At 45.9% G+C, this 20,071-nt stretch overlaps 2 protein-coding genes across 9 annotated transcripts in view; one reads left to right on the forward strand and one right to left on the reverse strand.

Annotated features, from left to right (window-relative positions):
- Positions 1–9,677, reverse strand: part of ASCC2 (activating signal cointegrator 1 complex subunit 2) — a 39,487-nt gene extending 29,810 nt beyond the window's left edge. For 3 of the 6 annotated variants that reach the window (XR_012652377.1, XM_075041885.1, XM_075041883.1), the window contains exons 1-2: positions 9,535–9,677; positions 1,485–1,573 (exon numbers count right to left, since the gene is read on the reverse strand). Coding sequence is in view for 2 of the 6 variants with exons in the window: in XM_075041885.1 (XP_074897986.1) it covers positions 1,485–1,573; positions 9,535–9,583 (138 nt within the window). In the remaining 4 variants the exon portion in view is untranslated. Of the gene's footprint in view, positions 1–1,215; positions 1,318–1,484; positions 1,589–9,534 lie in introns of those variants that run through there. The other 3 variants (XM_075041887.1, XM_075041886.1, XM_075041888.1) reach the window with 3 other exon arrangements.
- A 325-nt stretch (positions 9,678–10,002) lies between these two features.
- Positions 10,003–20,071, forward strand: part of MTMR3 (myotubularin related protein 3) — an 83,755-nt gene continuing 73,686 nt past the window's right edge. Inside the window, exons 1-2 of one of the 3 annotated variants that reach the window (XM_075041899.1) lie at positions 10,003–10,140; positions 10,878–10,921. The gene's annotated coding sequence lies outside the window, so the exon portion shown is untranslated. Of the gene's footprint in view, positions 10,141–10,560; positions 10,922–20,071 lie in introns of those variants that run through there. The other 2 variants (XM_075041904.1, XM_075041900.1) reach the window with 2 other exon arrangements.

The raw sequence follows: 20,071 nt of genomic DNA on the forward strand, positions 1-20,071 counted from the left end.
TTCAGCAGAATAAGCCAAGCTGGTTTTCATAATATAATTAATTTGGCTGTTAAAATTTCTAGAGTCATTCTGAAAACTGCACATAGAAGGGTGTGTTTGCAACAAGGAAAAAGATGTCAGGTGTCTCTTTTTAAGCCTGCCAAGCATCAAAATCTCCAGTCCAAGTCAAAAACATCTTGGAAGAGACAGGCCCCCTGGTCAAAAGCTTATTCATCAGAAGAAGAGAATAAACCTGAGTACGGAATATCCTCAACACAGAGAATCATTCCTGATCACTATCATGTTTCCCTGCCCCCCCCCCCCCCAAGAGCTTTCGTCTAAACCACAAGGACAGGATTAATTTGTCATACCCTGTGATTTCAGGCACGCAGTGTAAGAGCCAAACAGCCCTGACAAAGAATACAATGAGCCAAACTTTTGCCAGGGAAACTCATCTTCACAGCGTCAGAAATGTTCTCTGCCCTGCACTCCCTCCTATCCACCGAGGCGCACAGACAAGGGGACATCCATGTGCTGAGGCAGAGGCACCCACCGCAGCAATGCTGGCAGAACAGGGCTGCCACGCTGCACCTTCGCTAACAGCAGCGGTGTATGTTGGGTGCACTGCTAAAGTGTCAGCCGAAGCCCCTGCAGCCCTCTCTTCCCCTTTCCCTACTTTGACATCACCACTCCTAATTTTCCCCCTGCTCCCGCAGCTCAAGGGCCTCTAGTGAGCCAGCAGCAGGCACCCACCCCTACCTCCCACCCCTTCCCAAACCAGGCACCCAACTGACCTCTGCCCACACCTCCCTGCGCACCCTCCTCGCCCGTGTGCCACCAGTGCCACCCCCGCCAGGCCCAGCCGCCCTCCTGCAGCCCCGCACACCCCCTCCAGCCCCCGCCCCGAGCCCCCTTACCCCATCCCCTACCCCAGCACCCGCTGCCACCAGCCCCAGGGCCTGCGACCCCCTCCAGACTCTGCCACCTCGTCCCGGCTCTGACAGCCCTACAACGTGCCCCGGCCACTCTCTCTCCAGCCACCGCCACTTAAGCCAAGCCCTGTCACTCCGGACACCCCTTTGAGTCACCGCTGCCGCCCTGCCCCCGCCTTACCAGGCCCTGCCCGGGCCCCGTCACCCTGCCCAGCCGCAGCCACGTACTTCCATGCTCTGCCGCTGCCGCCCTACCCCAGCCACCCCCACACAGCCCCCGCCACGGTGGCCGAGGCCCCATTACCTAGCAGCCACGTCCCGCCGCCGGCACCGCGCTTCCGCAGCCAAACGGCTCTTCCGGTTCTGAGCGGAAGTGCCCTGAGTAGGCGGGGGCTAGGGAGACTCCGCCCCGCTCCGCGGGGTCCCGCCGCCCGCCCGCCCCGCTGCCCCTGCGAGGCGGGTTCCCCCTCAGCCGGAGCCGGCCGCAAGGAGCGTTTAAACCGACACGGTTGTGCTGCGGGAACCAAAGAGGCGGTTTTAAGCCCCAAATCCCACTCCTGCCGCCCGCGGTACCTTCCAGCGGCCGTCGTTACAGCTAACAGTCCTTAACGCCGTCCCGCGCGGGGCAGAAAGCCTCCGTCTGTGAGGCAGCTGTCCTTCCCCTGAAAGAAAACCAGTAGTTCAATACGTCACCGTTTTTATAAGGGAGACTGTAGTGACGTCATTCCACGGACCCCTCCGGTGCGGCAGACGACGGGAGGGAGCCCGGGAAGGGGTCCCCGAGGGGGCCAAACCCCCCCAGTCCCTCACCGCCCCCCCCCAGCTTTGGCATCAGGATAAACGTGATTCCTGTCACTTAATCCAAGCGCAATTGATATCAAGAGCAGATGACAACACAGCACAGGGAAACCCCCGGCGCTCCCCAGCCTGTGGGAGCACAGCGGGATGCGGGGGGGGCGGACACACTAATTGGGGTGCTCCCGGGTGAAGGGTCTCGGTTTCCTTCCTTGACCACCGGACACTCCTAAAGTTAGACCAGGGCCTGGGTTTAAATGGCAACGTAGCCTAAAATGGAAACCACGCCATGCCCTCTGTCATGTGGCTAATTAGGGCTGGGGCCATAACGAGGTTCCAGCTCCTGATCCCTCAATCCAAGCCCTCGCAGACGCCAGACAGTGGGTAATTTCGACTTCCCGCCTTCCAGCTGCGTGCACGGGGGGATGCTTCCCTACTCGCACGCCAAACGTTCTTCCTAGCAGGAGGGCAGCAGAGGCTCCCACCTCTCGTAGGGTACTACTGGTTTGCACTTTACGTGCCGTGGCAGGTTGTCTGGAACCTGCCGTTTTCACCATTCTTTTGCCGTACCTTTTGAATTTACTGATTTTTTAAATGAAATATTTATTATTTCTATTTCTCAAACATCACTACACAAGTCAGGCCCTCAGACTGGAGCCCCAGCACTGACATGCTGTGCAACACAACCTACCAGAACAAAAATCTAGTAATGATGTCAGATCCAAGGTTTGCTCCGATTGTTTAGCGGAGGATAACATTTGGCAACTGAAATGCGATTCCCTTGCAAAGGCATCTGTTGATTTCCCCTCCCTTGCCAACCTTCCTTCAGAACAGCGGTGGCAAGAATCCAAGTGACTCAGTGGGCTTTGAATCTGTCATCAAGCTGTTTTGAGTCACTATTCCTCTTTTTAGGGTGGGTTTTTTTTTTTGTAACCTTACCAATTGCATATTACCTATTTGATTTCCTGAAGCACTGTGAACTGTTGGAGCCTCTGCCCAAAACATTGGTGATACTAGCTACACATGTATAACCAAATTGAATAATTATACGTATACACATTATTCGTACAAGGTAAATTTGACCTGGCAAACAAAAAGTGCATCCATTCACCTCTGTACAACATGCCAGAGACCTTTAATGACAGCAAAAGTCAGATCCAAAATCTTCATGCTAATCACACCTTTCCAATCCCAGCCACACAAGGTAACTGCTGGCTGCTCTCGCACAGGTAAGGCAAAGCATTAAAAACAGCTCGCAGGCTGCTGAGCTCTGCTGAAAAATCCCTCTCTCGGTGTTTGATCCAGAGCCATGTGAAGTTACCGGGCAAGCAGGCTTTGGATCAGATCCGAAGTGGAGAACTTCTCTCGATAAAAGCTTTTGGAAAAGGAGCTTTTATTAACAGGATCCTTCTTTGGTATGATTCATGGATGGGAGGAAGCTGTTCAGTGCGGGATGTAAAGGTGCAGATTATCAGATGTCACAAGTCAAAGATGGGGAGGAGTGCCTCCGTTCCGGCAGCACTGTCAGCGTTTTGACAGATAGGTACCAATAATCTCCCTGACTCTGTGCGGTGAGGACACTCCTGACTCGGCTAGTGATAAGACACAAAAGCAGCCTTTTAATTTCAAGCAGCGCAAAAAGCACCAAGGGGAGGATTGAAACGCTGGAGCAACCCAGCAATGTGCTGTCAGAGGTCAGTCTGTTTTCTTTGTCAGTCTGTCATGAACGCTACAATATGGCATTCTGCTTACTGAACAGCACCCAGGTTTCCACAGTTCCTGCGTTTTCTCAAATTCCACCTGAAAGTTCCAAATGACAGCCTGGGGGCCGGTTAGAAGATCTGCTTCACTCCTGTGCAGTCACAGAAGATAGTCACTGTCTTTCCCCTACTTGCACAGCAGTCTCAGCGGTTACTGGGCCAAGTGACCTTCTTCCCTGCACGCGAACCAGGCAAGGCACACCTGCTGTCCCCTCTTTTTCTCCAAGCGGACATCACAGAGGGTTTAAAGACAGCAGCCTGCCTGTGCGCTGTTTACATGCAGGTCTGAGAGCACAGGAAACCCTGAAGGATTGTCACTTCTCAACACATTTAAAAAATAGAAATAGAATGAAAGAGTTATGAAATGACCAGAGGAGTATGTTGTTGTAATCTAAAAAAAGACATAACCACAGTACTAAATTGCAAAGTTGTGGAAATTGGCCATTATGTTTTCTAAGCAGCTGAAAAATGCAATTACAGTAATAATGATGAATCAGCATAGCCCTGGGCTTTGCAATTTTTCAACCCAGCTCTATTTTTGTCTTTTTTACATTTTATCTTAATGATATATACATTAGCTTATTAAGGACTAATGGAAGTTAGAAGCCTTCCACAGCATGTTCTTGATAGTCGCAGAGACAGAGGTGTTATCATTAAACTATTGACCTGGTGGATCCTACAATAATTTATTAACTATTTTATCAATCTCCTATCATTCTCCAATTAACCCCCTCTAAGTATATTCTTAGCACACAGTCTCATTGTAGGATATTTTTTCTTTTGGTCACTTACAAAAGACACCAGGGATGGCCTAACATATTTCTTAGTTCATCCTCTGCATGGCATTGCGTCTGCGCAGGGGCAGAACACCAGTTCCCTCTTTCTCTTAGAGGCTGCGGGTATGCCGTTCGCCTGGCCAGTGGAATGAAGGAGTTGCTCAACTTCTGAGAGCTTTAATGGTGCAAGTTCCTGTGGGTGGGAACTCCCTCCTCTGATACCTGCACACCACAGCAGGCACAGTCCTTGAGTGGGTTACCAGCGTATTTCTACAGTAACGAATTATCACTTCAGATATTCAGTTAAAATAATACCATTTTCTAATGATACTTGAAGCAGCTCCTCTGATCAGATGGCTTCTTAGCCTGTCACTGCCCGGTGTTTCTCTTTTGTATGATAGGATAGCAACAACTAGGATAATAACAACTATCCAACTTCAGGAGGAAGGATCAATCTTAAGTGTGCTTATTAAGAAAAATATATATGCTTTATTAAAAGCATTTTTCAGGCAGCATTGTTCTAGTGACATAGCACATGACACAGCTTAAAGTTGTGTCAGTTAACTTTTCCAAAGAAAGGACATGTTCAGCATAAAATGCTTTGAACATTTTATGTATTTTTAGCTCACTGCGCAAACAATATGGATTATTAGTCTTTTTAAGTATAAGAAAATAATATAAGCAGACATAAAACAAGACTTCCAAACGTTCTGCCTACACTGAACTGCTGGTGTACCTTCAATATTGATGTCTTCAGCTTTTACTTCCAAGTACAGAAATGCCTTGCACAAACAAGGTGTCACCCATCATCCGCAGAGCACGAACCCGAGCAGAACTAGTATGTTCAGTAAAAATTCTGTAATGAAGTGCTGTCCTGCCTTTCACAGTTCGGCATAGTATGTCTCCAGCTGATCTGCTGGATTGAGCTGGGTTCTCACATGCCAAGCAGCTCATGTGTCCTTGCAGAGCCAGGCTCAGACGGCAGTGCTCCTACCTGGAAATGCTGTCCCCAAAGCCATTTTCAGTGTTTGCTCAAAAATATTGTAGCTGTTCCACTGAATGTGAAGTTCTCACAGTCCCCCAAATCTTCATATTTGATTAGACCTGTAATAATCGTCTTGATGTGAAGCCATAGCCAAGACAGCTTCATTGTGCTAGCTTTCCTTCAGCAAAGTGTCACTAATAGTACAGCTTGTTTTAAATTAGGGTTACTACAAGACAAAAAATCCTAAAATGAGTCTGCTGGAAAATGTTCTGACAAAAATGATACCTAAGTAATAAAAATCTCATTATTTTCAAATCATTCACTTATTTCTCAAGGGAATGAGTTGGAGCATCTGTTTTTCAGGCCCCATCAGGATGACTGACAGAGTGGGTACCTCTCACCTGCCACATTTTAATCAGGGGTGGCCTCACACTGTGCTGACCCCCATGTCCTCACCACCTGCCATGTGGATTAAAGGAACAATGAAATAACTGCTTGTTTGATAGGAGCAGAAAGAATGGAAGCACCTACAGTGAGGAACACAGTATAAATACCATGATGAGAGACGGGTCCAAGTGCAGCATTCTGTTCAGGCATTTGAAAAAAAAAAAAAAAGAGAGTAAAATGAGTAAGACATCAAAGTAAGGTAAAAGATGAAAAAACAAACAAAATGGGAGAGAAAGGATGAAGGGAGCTGCTTTTGGGTAGAAAACTGGCCAAAGAAGCCAGTTTGGAGTCCTGAGAAAGGAAACTACCCTGCATTTCATGATCTGACAGTTCTTACAGAATCAGGACTTGGTGTGTTTGGTCTTTTTAAGACATATCTGACCTTACCATCAGTTTTTGATCATAACAGAAACAGCCCACAGAGTCTGAGTTTGGCTGTTTGGATCACAAGAATGACCTTTGGGTTGCGACTGCAGCCTGAAGAATATCTTACCACATCAGGTACCCTTTTTCTTTTTGTAAGAAGCCAAGTAGTAACTCAGCAGCTGTGTCTCAAACAGTAAGAGAGGTTTGGAAAGGACTTGTTGGGTCTTTAGGGTCAGTTCTCAGCTGTTGGTGGCAACTGCATCAGGGTAAGGCAGCTCTGGGAAGGATGACCCAGAGCTTCAGGAGCTGTTGGAAGCTCTGGTGTTCTCATGTTTCAGCCTGGACTTTCATGGCCATCGGATACTTGTTTTCTCTTACACTAACATCACCCTTGCTCTTAAGGGAGATGTGTTTACTTCTGTGTTTACTCCCTGAAGTTTCATAGAGAATAACTGTATCCCTTCTCAGCATTCAGTTTTTTGGCTAAACAAATTATTTCAAGATCCTTACCTAAGAAAAAATCAGGATTACCCTGTAATTATTCTCCAGTCACATTTTCAGTTTGTCTCCCTTGATTAAAAGTGACCAGAGCTGCATGTGCAATTCCGGAGAAGGTTGCAGCAGAGCTTCGTATAATGGCATTAACATTTTCCCATTCTCCTGGAAATATCTCCGTTGATACGTGCTTTTCATCAGAGCTGCTTCATATTGGGAGTTCGCAGTCATCTTGAGATCAACAAATACACCCAGATTTTTCTCTTCTTCTGTCATTTCCAACTGATGAGCTCCCAGCTTGCAGCAGATTCTTGTTAGTAATCCCCAAGTGCATGACCTTGTACTTTCCACTATTAAATTTCATCCCATTTCCAATGTGCCAGCACTCAATGTTATCCAACTCTTCCAGCAGTACAGATATTCCCTCTGCACTGCTGGTGCCTCCCAACTTCGTGCCATCAGCAAATGCCATCAGCTCATTCCTACCTTTTGTTCCAAGACCCGTCTGAAAAATACTGTCCAAGATCAAAAGAACATAAGACATGCCTCGCTGGGTCAGCCTGTGGTCCCTGTGGTCCAGCACTCCATCTCCGAGAGGGGCAGTCAGCAATGCTGTTTTGATAGAGCATCGGAGCCCAGCCACTTTCTGCTCTCTCTTCCCTTTGCACTCCCTGCGCATCCACAGGTGGTGTACGTTTGAGGTGACTTCCCTACCTTTTCCATGTAGCTATTTTTTTATAGACCTGCTCTCCATTAATTTACTGAATAAATTTTTGAACCTGCTGATATGTCTCCAAGTCATTTCTTAAGGAGCTCAGCTCCACCCTCACAGTCTACCTTTCCACCCAAACTATTGTCATCTGTCTGTAGCTAGCTCCTTCCCTATCAAATAGCTCTGCAGATGAACTATGCATTTGCCATATGGCATTGGGTTTAATATCTTATTAAATCCAGTTAGATTAAATCTATTGTACAGCCATTGCCTAGAAAACAATTATCAAAGATATAATCTTAGTTAAATGCAATCTATCTTTAGTAAAGCTATGTCACATTTTTACTTTATTTTCTACTTTATTTATTTTCTGTCCCCAACTACTTTTTCCTTTACATGTTTTTCTAAGCTTTTAATGTCCATGAGGTCAGACTAACAGGTATCTAAATGACTGGATTGCTTTTCTTCCTCCTGCTTAAAAACAACTAGTGCTTCAGTAGTTCCTCAGTAATTCATTACCACCCTCAACCTGACAAATTAAAAACTTTGTACTGGATGAGTGAGGATATGCTCCAGGTCCATCAGAACTGTAGGCTTGGGAACACCTCATTCCCTGAGCTGAATGTCAGGCTCTCACAGGCCTTGCTCTCCCTTTGGGTACAGTAATTTCCATTTCCATAAAATAATTCCCATTAGTTATCATCCTTTGCCCTGACCGTCATAGAAAATAGAAGCAAAAGTCATTTAACATGGGGCCATACATAGTATTTACTAAAAAATAGACTGGAACACAAGAAATGGAGAGACTCCGAATACAAGACACGGAAACTCTCCATGCAATGTGTTCAACCGTATCGGTAAAGATAATGCCAAAGATGACAATTTGTGTCACTGAAATAAGCAGCTGGAAGCGCACAGCTTTTCCTGTCACAGTGATGGCACTCCAGCTAGTTCCCCCTCTTTAAAAAACAGAAGGAGCAACCAGCAGGTTCTGCTGTACAAAAGCCCTGGGTCTCCAGGATTCAGCTTCCTGAAGTAGGTCACATTTGATCTCTGTCCAGGCATACTGCAAAAGGCAACCATTTAACAGGGACTTTTCAAAATTCATATTCTGCTTCCTAATGCTGTCAACACACATCCCTTTCAGATACAGCTCTACCGGCTGGACATTTTTTCATTGCTTTTGGATATAAACAGGCCAGGAATCCTGTTTTTCCCTTCAGTTACCTGTATTTCTTCCAAAGTTCCTCTGAAGGTACATATTGACTTTCAGATCACATTTGCATTCAGATGATGGCTTGTTGTTGGAAAAAATCCCTTTAGAGGGGCTGATGAACTTCCTTTCAAATGTTTACTGTCCCTGACCAAGGGAGTGAAACTAGAAAACAACTCACTGCGTGGCTTATATCTGAGTTTAAAGACATGGGATCCTGTATTTTGTATTGTTCTCTCTGAACATTAATGCTACTTCTAGCTTAAACATGACTTAATGACAGAGTGAAGTCCATCTGTTACAATGCCTAGCCTTGGACTCAGAGGGAGAGTCCTGTGGATAATTTAGGAGTGCATTTTATAGTTACTTGCAAGCCAGCATTTCATTTCAGATCAAGGCGAACATGAGGAGCAGGTGGAAATATTTCTCAAAAGTACAACCTGACCTACATACAGTATTGTAAATTAAAGATATGTATAAAAATAAAGCATTAACGATCCGTCACAGTTGCAACAAAACCCAGATATAAATCTTGCTGCTGAAAAGGAACTCCATTGCACAAGGCTTAGTTAAAGCCTCATTCTGGAAACTGCAATGCTTCCGGCCAACCGTGCCCTACTACCTCTGACACTGCTGCCATTTGCCTCTCAAGCTTTCTTATGCCTTTCTGTTATTTAACGCTCATATCCCTTTTATCACTTGTCTCTCAATTTCCATGTATTTTTTGGCTCTCATGCCTCATGTTGGCTCCTTGCTCTCCATTACCTCATGCTCTAGGAGCTGCGGGCTGCTCAGGGTGGCTTGGATGGTGTGTCTACTGATGGCATGGGGCCACACATGTTCTTACAGCTGAGCTGAATGTCACAAAAGCAAAGGAGAAAAGCAGCAGCCACAAGACCTCGTGCGCAAGAGCAGCTTTTATAGTCAGAAACTGCACGGGCTTTGCAAGGCTTCTAAGGAGGACTCCAGGACTGCAGGCCTTGCTGCTAGCAGATGCTGTGGAGACTGGGCAGACCTCAGCTCTCAGAGCTCCCCTCAACACCCAACTCCAGCCCGCCTCCACCTATTTATTACCTGCCTCACAGGTTGGCCGAGGCGGCGGCAAAACCTCCCGAGACACCATCTGCACCACCACATCGCACCTCCTGCCTCTGCGGGGCTCTGGGCTGCCGAGGGCCGGGCCGAGGCCGGCCTCAGCCAGCTGCCGGCGGTTAAGCGCGCCCCCCCCCGCCCCCCCCAGGGTTATAAAAGGAGGAAGGGGCGAGTCAGCTTCACCTGCTGAGAGGCTGAGGGAGAGCGGCTGCCTGGCTGTGGGGAATGGACCGCGGCTCTGGCCAGCCGCCTCCTGAGGGGACGGGGAGCCCTGAGGCGATGGTCGGCGCCGCCCGCCGCGACCTTCCCCTCAGCGCGGGGAAGGCAGAGGCGGCGGCGGCGGCGGGAAGGCGGGATCGGCGCGCGCCAGGCCCCGCCCCGCGGAGGAGGGGGGGGGGAGGAGGAGGTGTCGGGTGCGCGCGCCCGCCCGCCCGCCCGGCCCCGCCGTGCCCGCGTCCCGTGCGGCCGCCATGTTGTTGTGGCAGTGAGAGGCGGCGGAGGCAGCCAGGAGCCCAGCGACCCCGGCCCAGGCAGGCGGCCGCGCCCCGGGAGGGGGTGTGGGGGCCCCGCGCCATGCCCTGCCCCGCGGTAAGGAGCCGGCGGTGGGGCGGGGGGGGCCGTCCGGGCTCGCCCGGCGTCTTGTGGTGGAGGGGAGGGGGGGGGGCGGTGGGCCGGCCTGCCGGGCCGGGGCCTGGAGGAGGGCGGCCGGGCTGTCAGCTGTGGGGCCGCGGCCCGGCACGCCCCCTCGGCCCGCGGGGCAGCGGCGGGGACCCGGCGCCGGCTCCTTCTGCTCCGCTTTGCTCGGTCGGGGCCGCCGCCGCGGGAGGAGGCGGTGGGCTGAGAGGCTCGCCCGGTACCGCGGCGGCGGCCTCCTCCTCCTCCCCGGGCGGGCAGGGATGCCGTCCCGGGCGGCGGCGCGTCCTCGGAGCCTGCCGCGGGGTGACGGCGCGTCCCTTCGCTGCGGGGCTTGGGGTCGCCGGGGGAAGGTGGGCTCCCCCCTTCTCCCTCGCCCGGCCGCTGCTGTCGTCCGTGGCCTGCGGGCCTCACCTGCCGCCAGCCACCTCCCTGCCCGTCCCGCGGGGGTGGCTGTCTCCCTGTGGCCCGTGTACTACGGCCCGGCTGAGGGATCGCCTCATGGCGCTGGCAGCCGTGGTCCCGTCCTCGGCTTCTCCTGCCGCTTTGGCTGGGGTGTCAGTTGTGTTCAGCTGTCCTTGTGCGCGGGGCCGGCGTTCCCGTTCCTTTTATAAGCGTGGCTTGTTAAGGCTTTTCGTTTGCGTAGTTTTGGGGCTTTAATTGTGCCTCTTCCCCGTCTTCCTCTTTAACAGTCCTGTTCTTTTGATGGGATCTGAGCAGATGTTGCCCTTCTCTGGTAAGTAGTGTTTCGCCTCCCCCGCCCCGTTCCCCCCTGACGTGGTGTTTAAGCTTTTGGATTTGACATGGTGTTTAAGCTTTTGCCTTGAAGCTGTTCCCTTTTCTGTTCATTCTTTTAGGGAATGTTGTTTTAGCAGCAGATGAGACCTCGTGTTCCTTCACATCTCTCCGTACAGGAAACCGATTTCTTTCCTTTTCATGCACACTTCCCTCACGGGGGTGGGGGGTGGGGAGGCTGGGTATGAGCTTGTAGCTCTTGCAGACTTCAAGTCTGATAGGCACTCTTCTGTGTGCTTCACCTGTTTATTTTCTTGTATGATGAGCCCCTGTAACCATGTGCAGTGAGGCTTTCTCCTAGAATAAAAGAGTTTGTCTAGTGAATCATGTCAGGTAGTGCTGAGTGTAGTGGTACAGCTTGGCTTTATGGTGAATATAAAGGCATGTTTAAATGCCTTGGTGAGTCCATTGGGAAGGGATGGTAGTGTGACTGGAGGAACCATGGCAGGTGTCTTGTGTTACCTGTTATGCTCTAAGCTGAGGTAGAAGGCTGAGGTGCCTTTTGCTGTTATTAAAGCATGTGCTATAGTATTTGAAAATTAACTTTTTTGGTGGAGGTGAAGGGAGTTTTTACGAAGGAGCGCTTGCAGATAACCTGAGGGGAGAAGGCTGACATCTGATATCTGCATTGCTTCAGCTGTTACTGATCACAGTGGTTTTGGAAGATAGAAAAAGTGCTTTCTTTCGTAGTACAGGAAATACTGTGAACTCTAAGTGTTGAAACTTTCTGCAGATAAGTAAAGGCGGGGCATGGGATTCTAAAGTGGTTTAGTGACAAGTGTTTGTGTGCCTCTTTGGAGGTTGGGGAGGGGTAAGTGTGCAGAAACAGTAATGTTGAGCAGTGGTGGTTTTTTTGAGCATTTGCACAAAAAGGTGCTCTTGTCCTGCTTCAAATTATAGGAGTGATATATTGAGAGTCAAGCTTAGTTCTCTTGCTGGCAGTGCTGTAGGTACCTATCTAGGATACTGTTAATATCCATTACAATAACTGTCTGTGCTAGAAATTATTAAAATACCAATGTCAGCCTGCTTAAGTAATATTCTATGCAACCCACAAATGATACCAAGTAGGTGGAATAGGTCAGCTTGATAAGCTCTCATGTTTTTTTAATAAAAATGGCCATCTTTAGCTGGGGGAGATGGAAATGGAGCATGCACAAGCTTCTGAAGATAGAGGATACAATATTTTATCTCAGATCTTATTCCACCTACATGCAACCCAGGATGGTGGAGAGAAGTATGTTCGCAGCCTTTCAAGAGTAGGAGGAATGTGGCTATGCAGTACTTTGCTGGCAATTAACCCGTAAAAAAGGAGTAACTTTAGGAGGAGGGTATTGTTAGGTTGCTGGAGTAGCAGGCAGAAGCCTGACAAGGCTGCTGTAGCAAGGAAGAAGGAATTGTCTCCATGGAGTGAATCGGAGGAACTGGGTTAGCATCTGGCACAAAGTTTTGAGATCTTTTCATCTGCAGAGGTCAAAGGGATGTGATGGCTGTTCCTGCTGTGGTAGCTTCCTATTGGGATGTGTAACTGGATATAATGAGATAGGACTCTTTTACTTGATACTGGTGGTGTCTTCCAGAACATGTGACTCCCAATAGTGCATTAGTGCTTATCAAATATTGTAAGCTAGAATGACAAGTCCAGGTAATTAAATATGCACTTGTTTCATAGTTGCTTTCATTGGCTGAATCAAAGTAGTATAAGTTATGTTTCTTTCAAAATGAGCTTCTAAGTGCTAAATTGTCTAAGCCATAACATGCAACTGTTCTGCATTTGTCTCTAGCTTGAGTAGCTGGTGGTGTAAAAATCTGCCTGTTAAATCCCATATGGGTTTTAACTCTGAGAAATGAGCTTCGTGATTTGTAATTCTATCGCTCTTCTAGATATTGGTGCCATAACTTCCCAGTGCTGTCAGGAAAACTTTAGGAACATGCCTAGCACTCAATTCATGCTGTAATTCTTGTGAATTAACTGGATTGTTAAAAGATAACTATTTCTTTATCTTTGTGGTGCTTCAGAATTTCAGGGTGTTTGAGTGGCTTGCATGAAAAACCTAAAAGTTAAGTTAGTGCTAATTCAGGAATTTGAAATACTGACTTCTTACTGAGGCTTGCTCTGCTCAGTAAGGAGCTGAAGACCTCAACTCCTAATGCATCACAACTTCTACCTTGTATGCATTAATCCTGAACGGTGCAGGATTGCTCTATCCAGACTGCTGTATGGACTTGCATGCATGCCAGGTTCTTGTGTCTGCTGCTTGTGGGATGGGCAAAGATCACAAACTACATCATCATTTGGTGTCAACTGTCCTTATTCGGAATGTAGTTGATAACTGAAACAGCCAAGACTTTGTCCCCTTGCCTTGGGGTGAGCAGTTGAGAAGGACTTACAGAATGTACTTGATAACACAGAAATCTAATTGTAAGCTAGAGCATGAGTAGCCCAGACCTGTTCTTCCCCTTGTCTGATTAATAGTTTCTGGTAGTGGTGTAAGGGAGGTGAACACCAACTGGCTGTAGTGATTCAGGGAGGTAATGTTTTATCCCATAAGGCCTCAAGTCAGTCCCTGCTGATGTGAACTAGAGGGAAGAACAGCCTGTAGTAGCAGGGAAGAAGTGTGGCATTGTCTTGTTGAAACCAGTGGTATCTTTCACCTTCGGTCTGTTACGAAGTGTCTGGATTGTGTTGCTCTGAGCTAGAGATGCTCTGTTCACATTCAGTAAGTAGTGATATGTGCCGAGGAGTGAGGCTTGGAACTGCAGTGCCACGCCATGCAAAGTGAGCTAGGGAGGAAGAGCAAAGCAGAAGCCTTTCTGGAATGTTAATTGAAATGGATAAGCTATTTCTGGAGTCATTGATGTCCATCAAAAATCACTGTTTTTAACGGCTTAATTTAAAGTACGATTGCTGATTCCTAGCTTTGGTTCATATTCTGAAACACCTCTGACTCAGAATCTTAATCTAAAGTTTAGAAAGCAGCAGCAGTTGGGTTGACATGTGAATGTGACTGCAAGTTAAGCTGTTAACTGGAGGTATGCTCTGTAGGTCTTGCTGGCAGGCAACTGAATACTTCAGAAGCATTGTTCCTCCTTACAGGTGTTAATGCTGAAAACAGTTGCAACAAAGTAAGCTTGGTATGATCCAGGTTGAAGTTTTTCTGAAACTTGTGTGTGTATATGTGTGAAGCAACTAATAACATTGTAATAGTTACTATGTAGGTGATGGAAACCTTCTGGACTCTGATAAGGGGGGGAAAAAAACCCCTTCAAACGCTCAAAAAGACTGCCTAAATAGGTGGTTCTTGCCCTTGCTTGGGAGGGTTGGATTTCAGAAGACTTGAAGCTGGATGGCCTTTGTTAACTGATACTGCAGCTAAACTTGCACAGGGTGCTGTATTGAGGTATTACCACTTCTGGAAAAGTTAATACTTCGAACAAGATTCTGGTGGAACTTAATTTTAGAGAAATTAGTCTGTTATTTTTCCTCTCAACTAGGAATGAAGTGAAAAGCTGTAAAGCAGCATTAATAGGGTGGCTTGGGGGCAGGCTGTTGTACAAGCTACCAGTCATGCTGGTAATAAAAATGTGTCCTCAGTAACACATGCTGATAGATCTTAAGTAGAATTAAACCCCTTTTTTAGAGAAATTAAACAAAAATACTGAATTGCAAATACTTTAAAATACATCTTTGCAGTTCAGTGTTAGTTGAAAGATGGCAGAACATCAAAGAAACCAAGCCTTAGAGAAGCACTATAGGTGAAAAGCAAAGCAAGTTGTCTTTTGCCTTGCTCAGCATATCTCACTATCATTTTCAGTGTTCATTGTGATGGACTGACTAGCCACAATGAAAATGAAGTTGGGTATGCTGCTGATGGCTTTCATCTGAGATGATCTAGCTGATGCTTTTACTGACTTTTGTGGTACCAGTTCTTCATCAGATTATTCTCCAGTGTGTGAATAGCATGGTGGTAGTCATCTTCAGGGCTTTTAGCTATTATGTATCTTGTGAAGCATTAGAATTAGTGGTAGCTGTGAAGCCTGAGTTTAGCTTGGGAAATTATCATGTCACCTATAGTCCCTGGCTTCTTAGGAAGAGCTGGGCTTTTGGAAGGGCAGTCAGAACAGACCACCCACCCTGATGGGGTGTGTTCTTTATAGTGAGAGCTGTAACACAGTATGTTCAAATGTTTGAACTTCTGAGACTAGATGGCAAGGCAGGCTGCCATGAGCCTCTGAACTTTGAGAAGATGGCCTAGAAGACAGTGAATATCCATATAGGAAAGATCTGTGTTTTGATACTCAAGCTTCAATATTTAACTGTCTCTTTCCTTCTTGTTGTGTATGTTGATCTCAAGCTGTATGTTCTGTGCTCCCCTCCGTTTGATTTTAGTCCAATCACTGCTGCATTTTCTGCAGAGTGACAGTTTCCACAGGGTTGGGTAGGGCTTCTCTACAGAATCTCCTCTAGTGTGGTGGCTGGTATGTACTTCTGGGGAGGATAAGTGGAAGCCTTCAGTGTGAGGAGAGCTAGAAAGCTCCTCATGGGCAAGCACATGAATGTCAAAGCTCTTATAGTACTGTCTTTTTTTATCTTCTGGCAGAGCTTTCAAATAAGAAACTGTGATAGCATCTTAACTTGGTTGCAAGAAGAATCAATTTAAATGTGCTTTTCTGCTTGCTGGATTGGGTCCCTGAGAAGGCTTGGGCTGATCAGCATACCTATTGGATCCCATGAGGTAGAAGCAGGATTTAGGTACTTGGTTTCTTGAGCTGGGGCAATTCTGCAGGTGCATGGATCTACAGCTGCAGGCACCTAGTAGACTCAAGGCTGAACATACCTGGGGACTGTTGGATATCTTGAGCTTTTTTTTTGTCTTGGTTTAATTTCAGAACTAAAGTTATTCTTTACTGGAACTATCTCTTGCTGATGTACAGGATCTACCTCCTCAGGTCCTCCTTTGTTTAGCTCTTACTGGGAAAGGAATTGGAAAAGACTTTCACTATAATCTCAACTTCTTGCTTTTCAAGGAAACAACATTGTCAAATGTTGTGCTTCTCCCGTGCTGTGAGTATACTATCCCCATGGATAAGAATTCTACCGAAGGCTCTCATGTTTGTGGTCTTTCTTACCCTATTTTAAGAGCGTGGAAAGATTTTCATCAGGGAAAACCAGTGAAAGGCTATACATCATGCTTTAACTGAGATTTCTGAAAACAAAATAGCTTGAAATAGAGATCTTCAGCTAGGGTGCCTGTCTGTATGATAAGGTCTCGTGTTTATGCAGGTCTAATAGTCTCTTTAAGTATTTTTGACTGTTCTGGTACTCTACAAGGTTTAGTTCCTAGAATATATAGTCAGTATGGGGAGGAAGTAATGCACTTCAAGTTGAATTTGTGGAGGAAGACTGCTGCATTGCCGTAATTAAGTCTTTGTAGTTTTTCTTTCCAATACCAGAGATTTGTGCACTGGTATAGACATTATTTATAGAAACACTGCTAGAACAGTTTTCTGTTGCCCTTTTGTGGGCCTCATTTGCTTCTCCAACTTTGGGACTGGAAACTAGGGTTATAATCAAAGCATTAATTCTGCAGTGTTACCTGAAAGGACAGAGCTTCAGGAAGAATTAAAAATAGTTGCTCTTTCCCTATGCCTTTAAAAGAAGGTTTTGACTCCTATATCGACTGGGAAAGGGCAGGCTCTTGACTGAATGAGACTGTTTTCTCTAGTGCTGCTTTCTCCACTTGTGGAAGTGCCTGGGGGAAACTACTCCCAGCCACCTGTGTCAGGAGAGGACAGAAATGTCTGTCTGCGTGCTGAAAGGCGTAGGTGGAAATCGTGTCTGTGAAGACAAGATGCACTTGGTTGGCTTTCCAACTACCCTGGGAAAGTGAAGCAAAGGCAGGACTTGCCTGCAGGGCATGTTGCATTTGCTATCTCCCCAGCTCACCCCTGTGAGCAGCCTTTTATGTAGGGGTGATGTGGATCATAAGCCTTCCAAGTCCTGTGAGTATGACTCCTCAGTTTCTCTGTGGTTTGACTGTTCTGTGCAAGTAGGATTTTTTTGGGGGGGTTGCTGTGCAGCTGGTGGCAGGATTTCAGAAAACAGATGGAAAATCAGATCTTCCCTTGAGTCTTTATCATGTAGAGTTTAGCACCTTATAGGTCAAGGGTAGACTACAAGAGTTTTGATTTCAGTTATTTAGTTGCTAGAAATTGTAGTTGAAAATATTGAGGAGTTGAGTGAATGCAAAAGCTGAATTAAAGAAATGATAACAAAGACTGAGTACCCAGGGAGATTAGGAGCAATTTATCTGCACCTACTATAACACTGGAACGGTTTATGACTGTGGAGTCTTAATACCTTTAACATCTTAAAGTAGATGTTACATGGGTAAGATAACTTCCAGTACTTCTGAAGTGAAGCCTTGATCTTGTTGTACAGAAGGTGTTAGAATGATCCGGTCTAGTAGTTGGTCTAGTATTAAGCTCTGGATTACCACTCTTATGCTATCACTACATACTTTCAAAATGTTTAAGTCCTAAGCTGCTCGTGGAAGTGGTTGCAGCTAGGTTTGGGATTGGTAGAAAATGTTTCCCTGGAATTTCCTATCTGGTAGTTAGAGGGGGACCAGCAGCCTCATTCTCCTTGTTTTCTCTGCAAGTAGATCAGGAAAGGGAGTAAGCTAGTTGCTGTGGCTGTCTGATTTCATCTCTTGTAGCTGTAATTGACCTAAATGTGTACCTGTGAAAGCTTTACTTACTGCATTGCTATCTGTAAGCTTGTAATTGCTATCATTGAAACTTAAACCTGAGATAAAATGAGATGCTGTGAAGTTCTGTTTGTAATTATACTGTTTGTTGCATCCTTGATAGGGTGCTTGCTCTGAGACCTTTTCAGACCTAGTTCTGGATTTGTTGCAGCTGAGAACTGTCCTCAGTTTTACTTGCCTGCAGCCTTCAGTGTCTTCTGACTTTCAAAACTACTGTTATCAAAGCTGACTTTTACTGTTCTGTTGGTTCTCTGTAAGTTCAGGCTTTTAAAATACTTGCCTATCTCCTGACAAAGAACAGATGAGCCAAAATGAGAGGCTATGAGAAGAAAACTCACCTGCCATATTGCAGGACAGCTTTGCTTGAAAATTAATGCGAGGACATTACTCTGTCCACTCTGCAATTGAAGTTTGCTGTGGCCTGACTAGAGTAGAAACACCTTTTGTAAGTGTTGTGAGCTGATAGCTTTGATTTTATTGTTCTATTTGAGTTTTCCTGAATTTCTTTTTTTCACTTCTGAGAACAAATATGTTAGTGTAATGTAGGCATTGTTGAACCTTTGATCCAAGAAACCTGACCAAAATTTCTAAGCAGGTTGCATTTCTAGGTTATTTTGATGATTCTTCCTTTAATAAATGGAAGCTGAAAGCAAGTGAAGTGTACTTAATGTAAACTTGCAAGTTTATTGCCTCTGCCTGCAGACCTTTTACTTCTTTCCATCTAAGCACTGTGCATGTTTTTTTAAGAGTGGATAAGCTTTTCATCAAATTAATGACTAATCTTTATCAAACTAGTATTCATCTTTACAATTAAGCATTCCTGTTCTTCAATTGTATGGTGATTGGTGGACATACTAGTCATGAGTACATTTGAGAATTCAGATTCTTAATTTTCTCTCACTGCTGGTAGCAGGAATTTGCTGTGAACAGGGCATTATATTCTGGTTGGATACCCATTATAATTAAATTATCATCTTTGTCTATGTTCAGTGAACCTTTCTTTGAGTAACTTCCAAAAGAATGCACCTTTTTGCACTTTGGGAAAATCTGAATTCTCTAAGGAAAAAGGAGGAAGATGGAACAAGTGAAATATTTTGAGGTCTGCTAGGCTTTCCTTGTAGGTTTGGCTAATGGATTATGGTCAAGGCATAGTTGTTTTCTAATACAGAATACAATAGCTTGCTTGTTTTCTTTTACTCTGGACTGGAATCTCTTAATCCCTTCAGACTCAAGCATGAGTATCACATGATTTGGAGGTGTTTGGTTAGTGTACTTCACTGGTGCAGAGCATCCCTGTACATAACAGATGAGTAAATTGGGACTGCAGAGAGAAACCGCATGGAAATTTTCAGTTTTGGAGCTCCATGTCTTAAGTGTTTAATATTTTGTTGCTGGGTCATGTTCTGGCAAAACCAAAGGGAAGCATCTGGTCAGTTAGACTTCTAAATAAGGAGATCAGATTTCTGCTCTAAAACTCCTAGTTCATGATAAAAAGGACCACAACCTCAATATACCAATAGTATACTGATATGGTCAGTATACTTCCAAATGCTCAGACCATGTATTAGGGTATTTATATGGAAACTTCCTTGTGGGAGAACTGTGGTGGTACAGCTAATTGTGAGGAGTCCTTTCAGAATCTGACCATATGGGACATCAGTGGATATACAGCAGTATAAGTAATAATCATAAACCCTTGTTAAAGTAAAAGAATAAATGTTCATTAACAGATAACTTCAGAAAATAGTAGATTCCTGGATAGCTGCATAATGGTACCAACACGCCTGGTCACTGTCATGTTGCTTCCCCCGCTCAGTTCTACAGGCTTTAGTAGCTGGAACCAAAATGTCTTCCACATGTCAAACTGGAATTTTAGCATTTAAATGACAGGATGAATGCTGATACTTGAGGAGGGTAACTGCTAAACACTGATCTAGTGAGAAGACTAGACAAGATGAGTATGTTGTTGGGGTTTTCTGAAATAGAATAGGATTCCCTAAAATGCTGAAATATGGTAATGAACTGAGGATGGTAAAAAACCTCCAGTGATTTAGAAGATGCTGATCTTGACTCCTGGTGCTGCTTTTGCAGAATTTGGTATGTTAAGCAGAAGATCACTGTTGCTTTGCTTGGAGTAGCTTCAGTAACCGATTCTACAAGCAGCTGAAGCCTGCTTCTTCCCAAGCTGTTTCACTTGCATCAAAAGAAATGCAAAAATAATTGGGGAGCTCTAATTGTGGTGGCTCTATACTTAGCTCATTACTCCAGGCAAATTATCTTTTGCTTCTCAAGTGTTGACTGGTAGGCTGGTTTAAGAGCTG

The sequence above is a fragment of the Buteo buteo genome, chromosome 11 (assembly GCF_964188355.1).
Source record: "Buteo buteo chromosome 11, bButBut1.hap1.1, whole genome shotgun sequence".
Classification (NCBI taxonomy): Eukaryota; Metazoa; Chordata; class Aves; order Accipitriformes; family Accipitridae; genus Buteo; species Buteo buteo.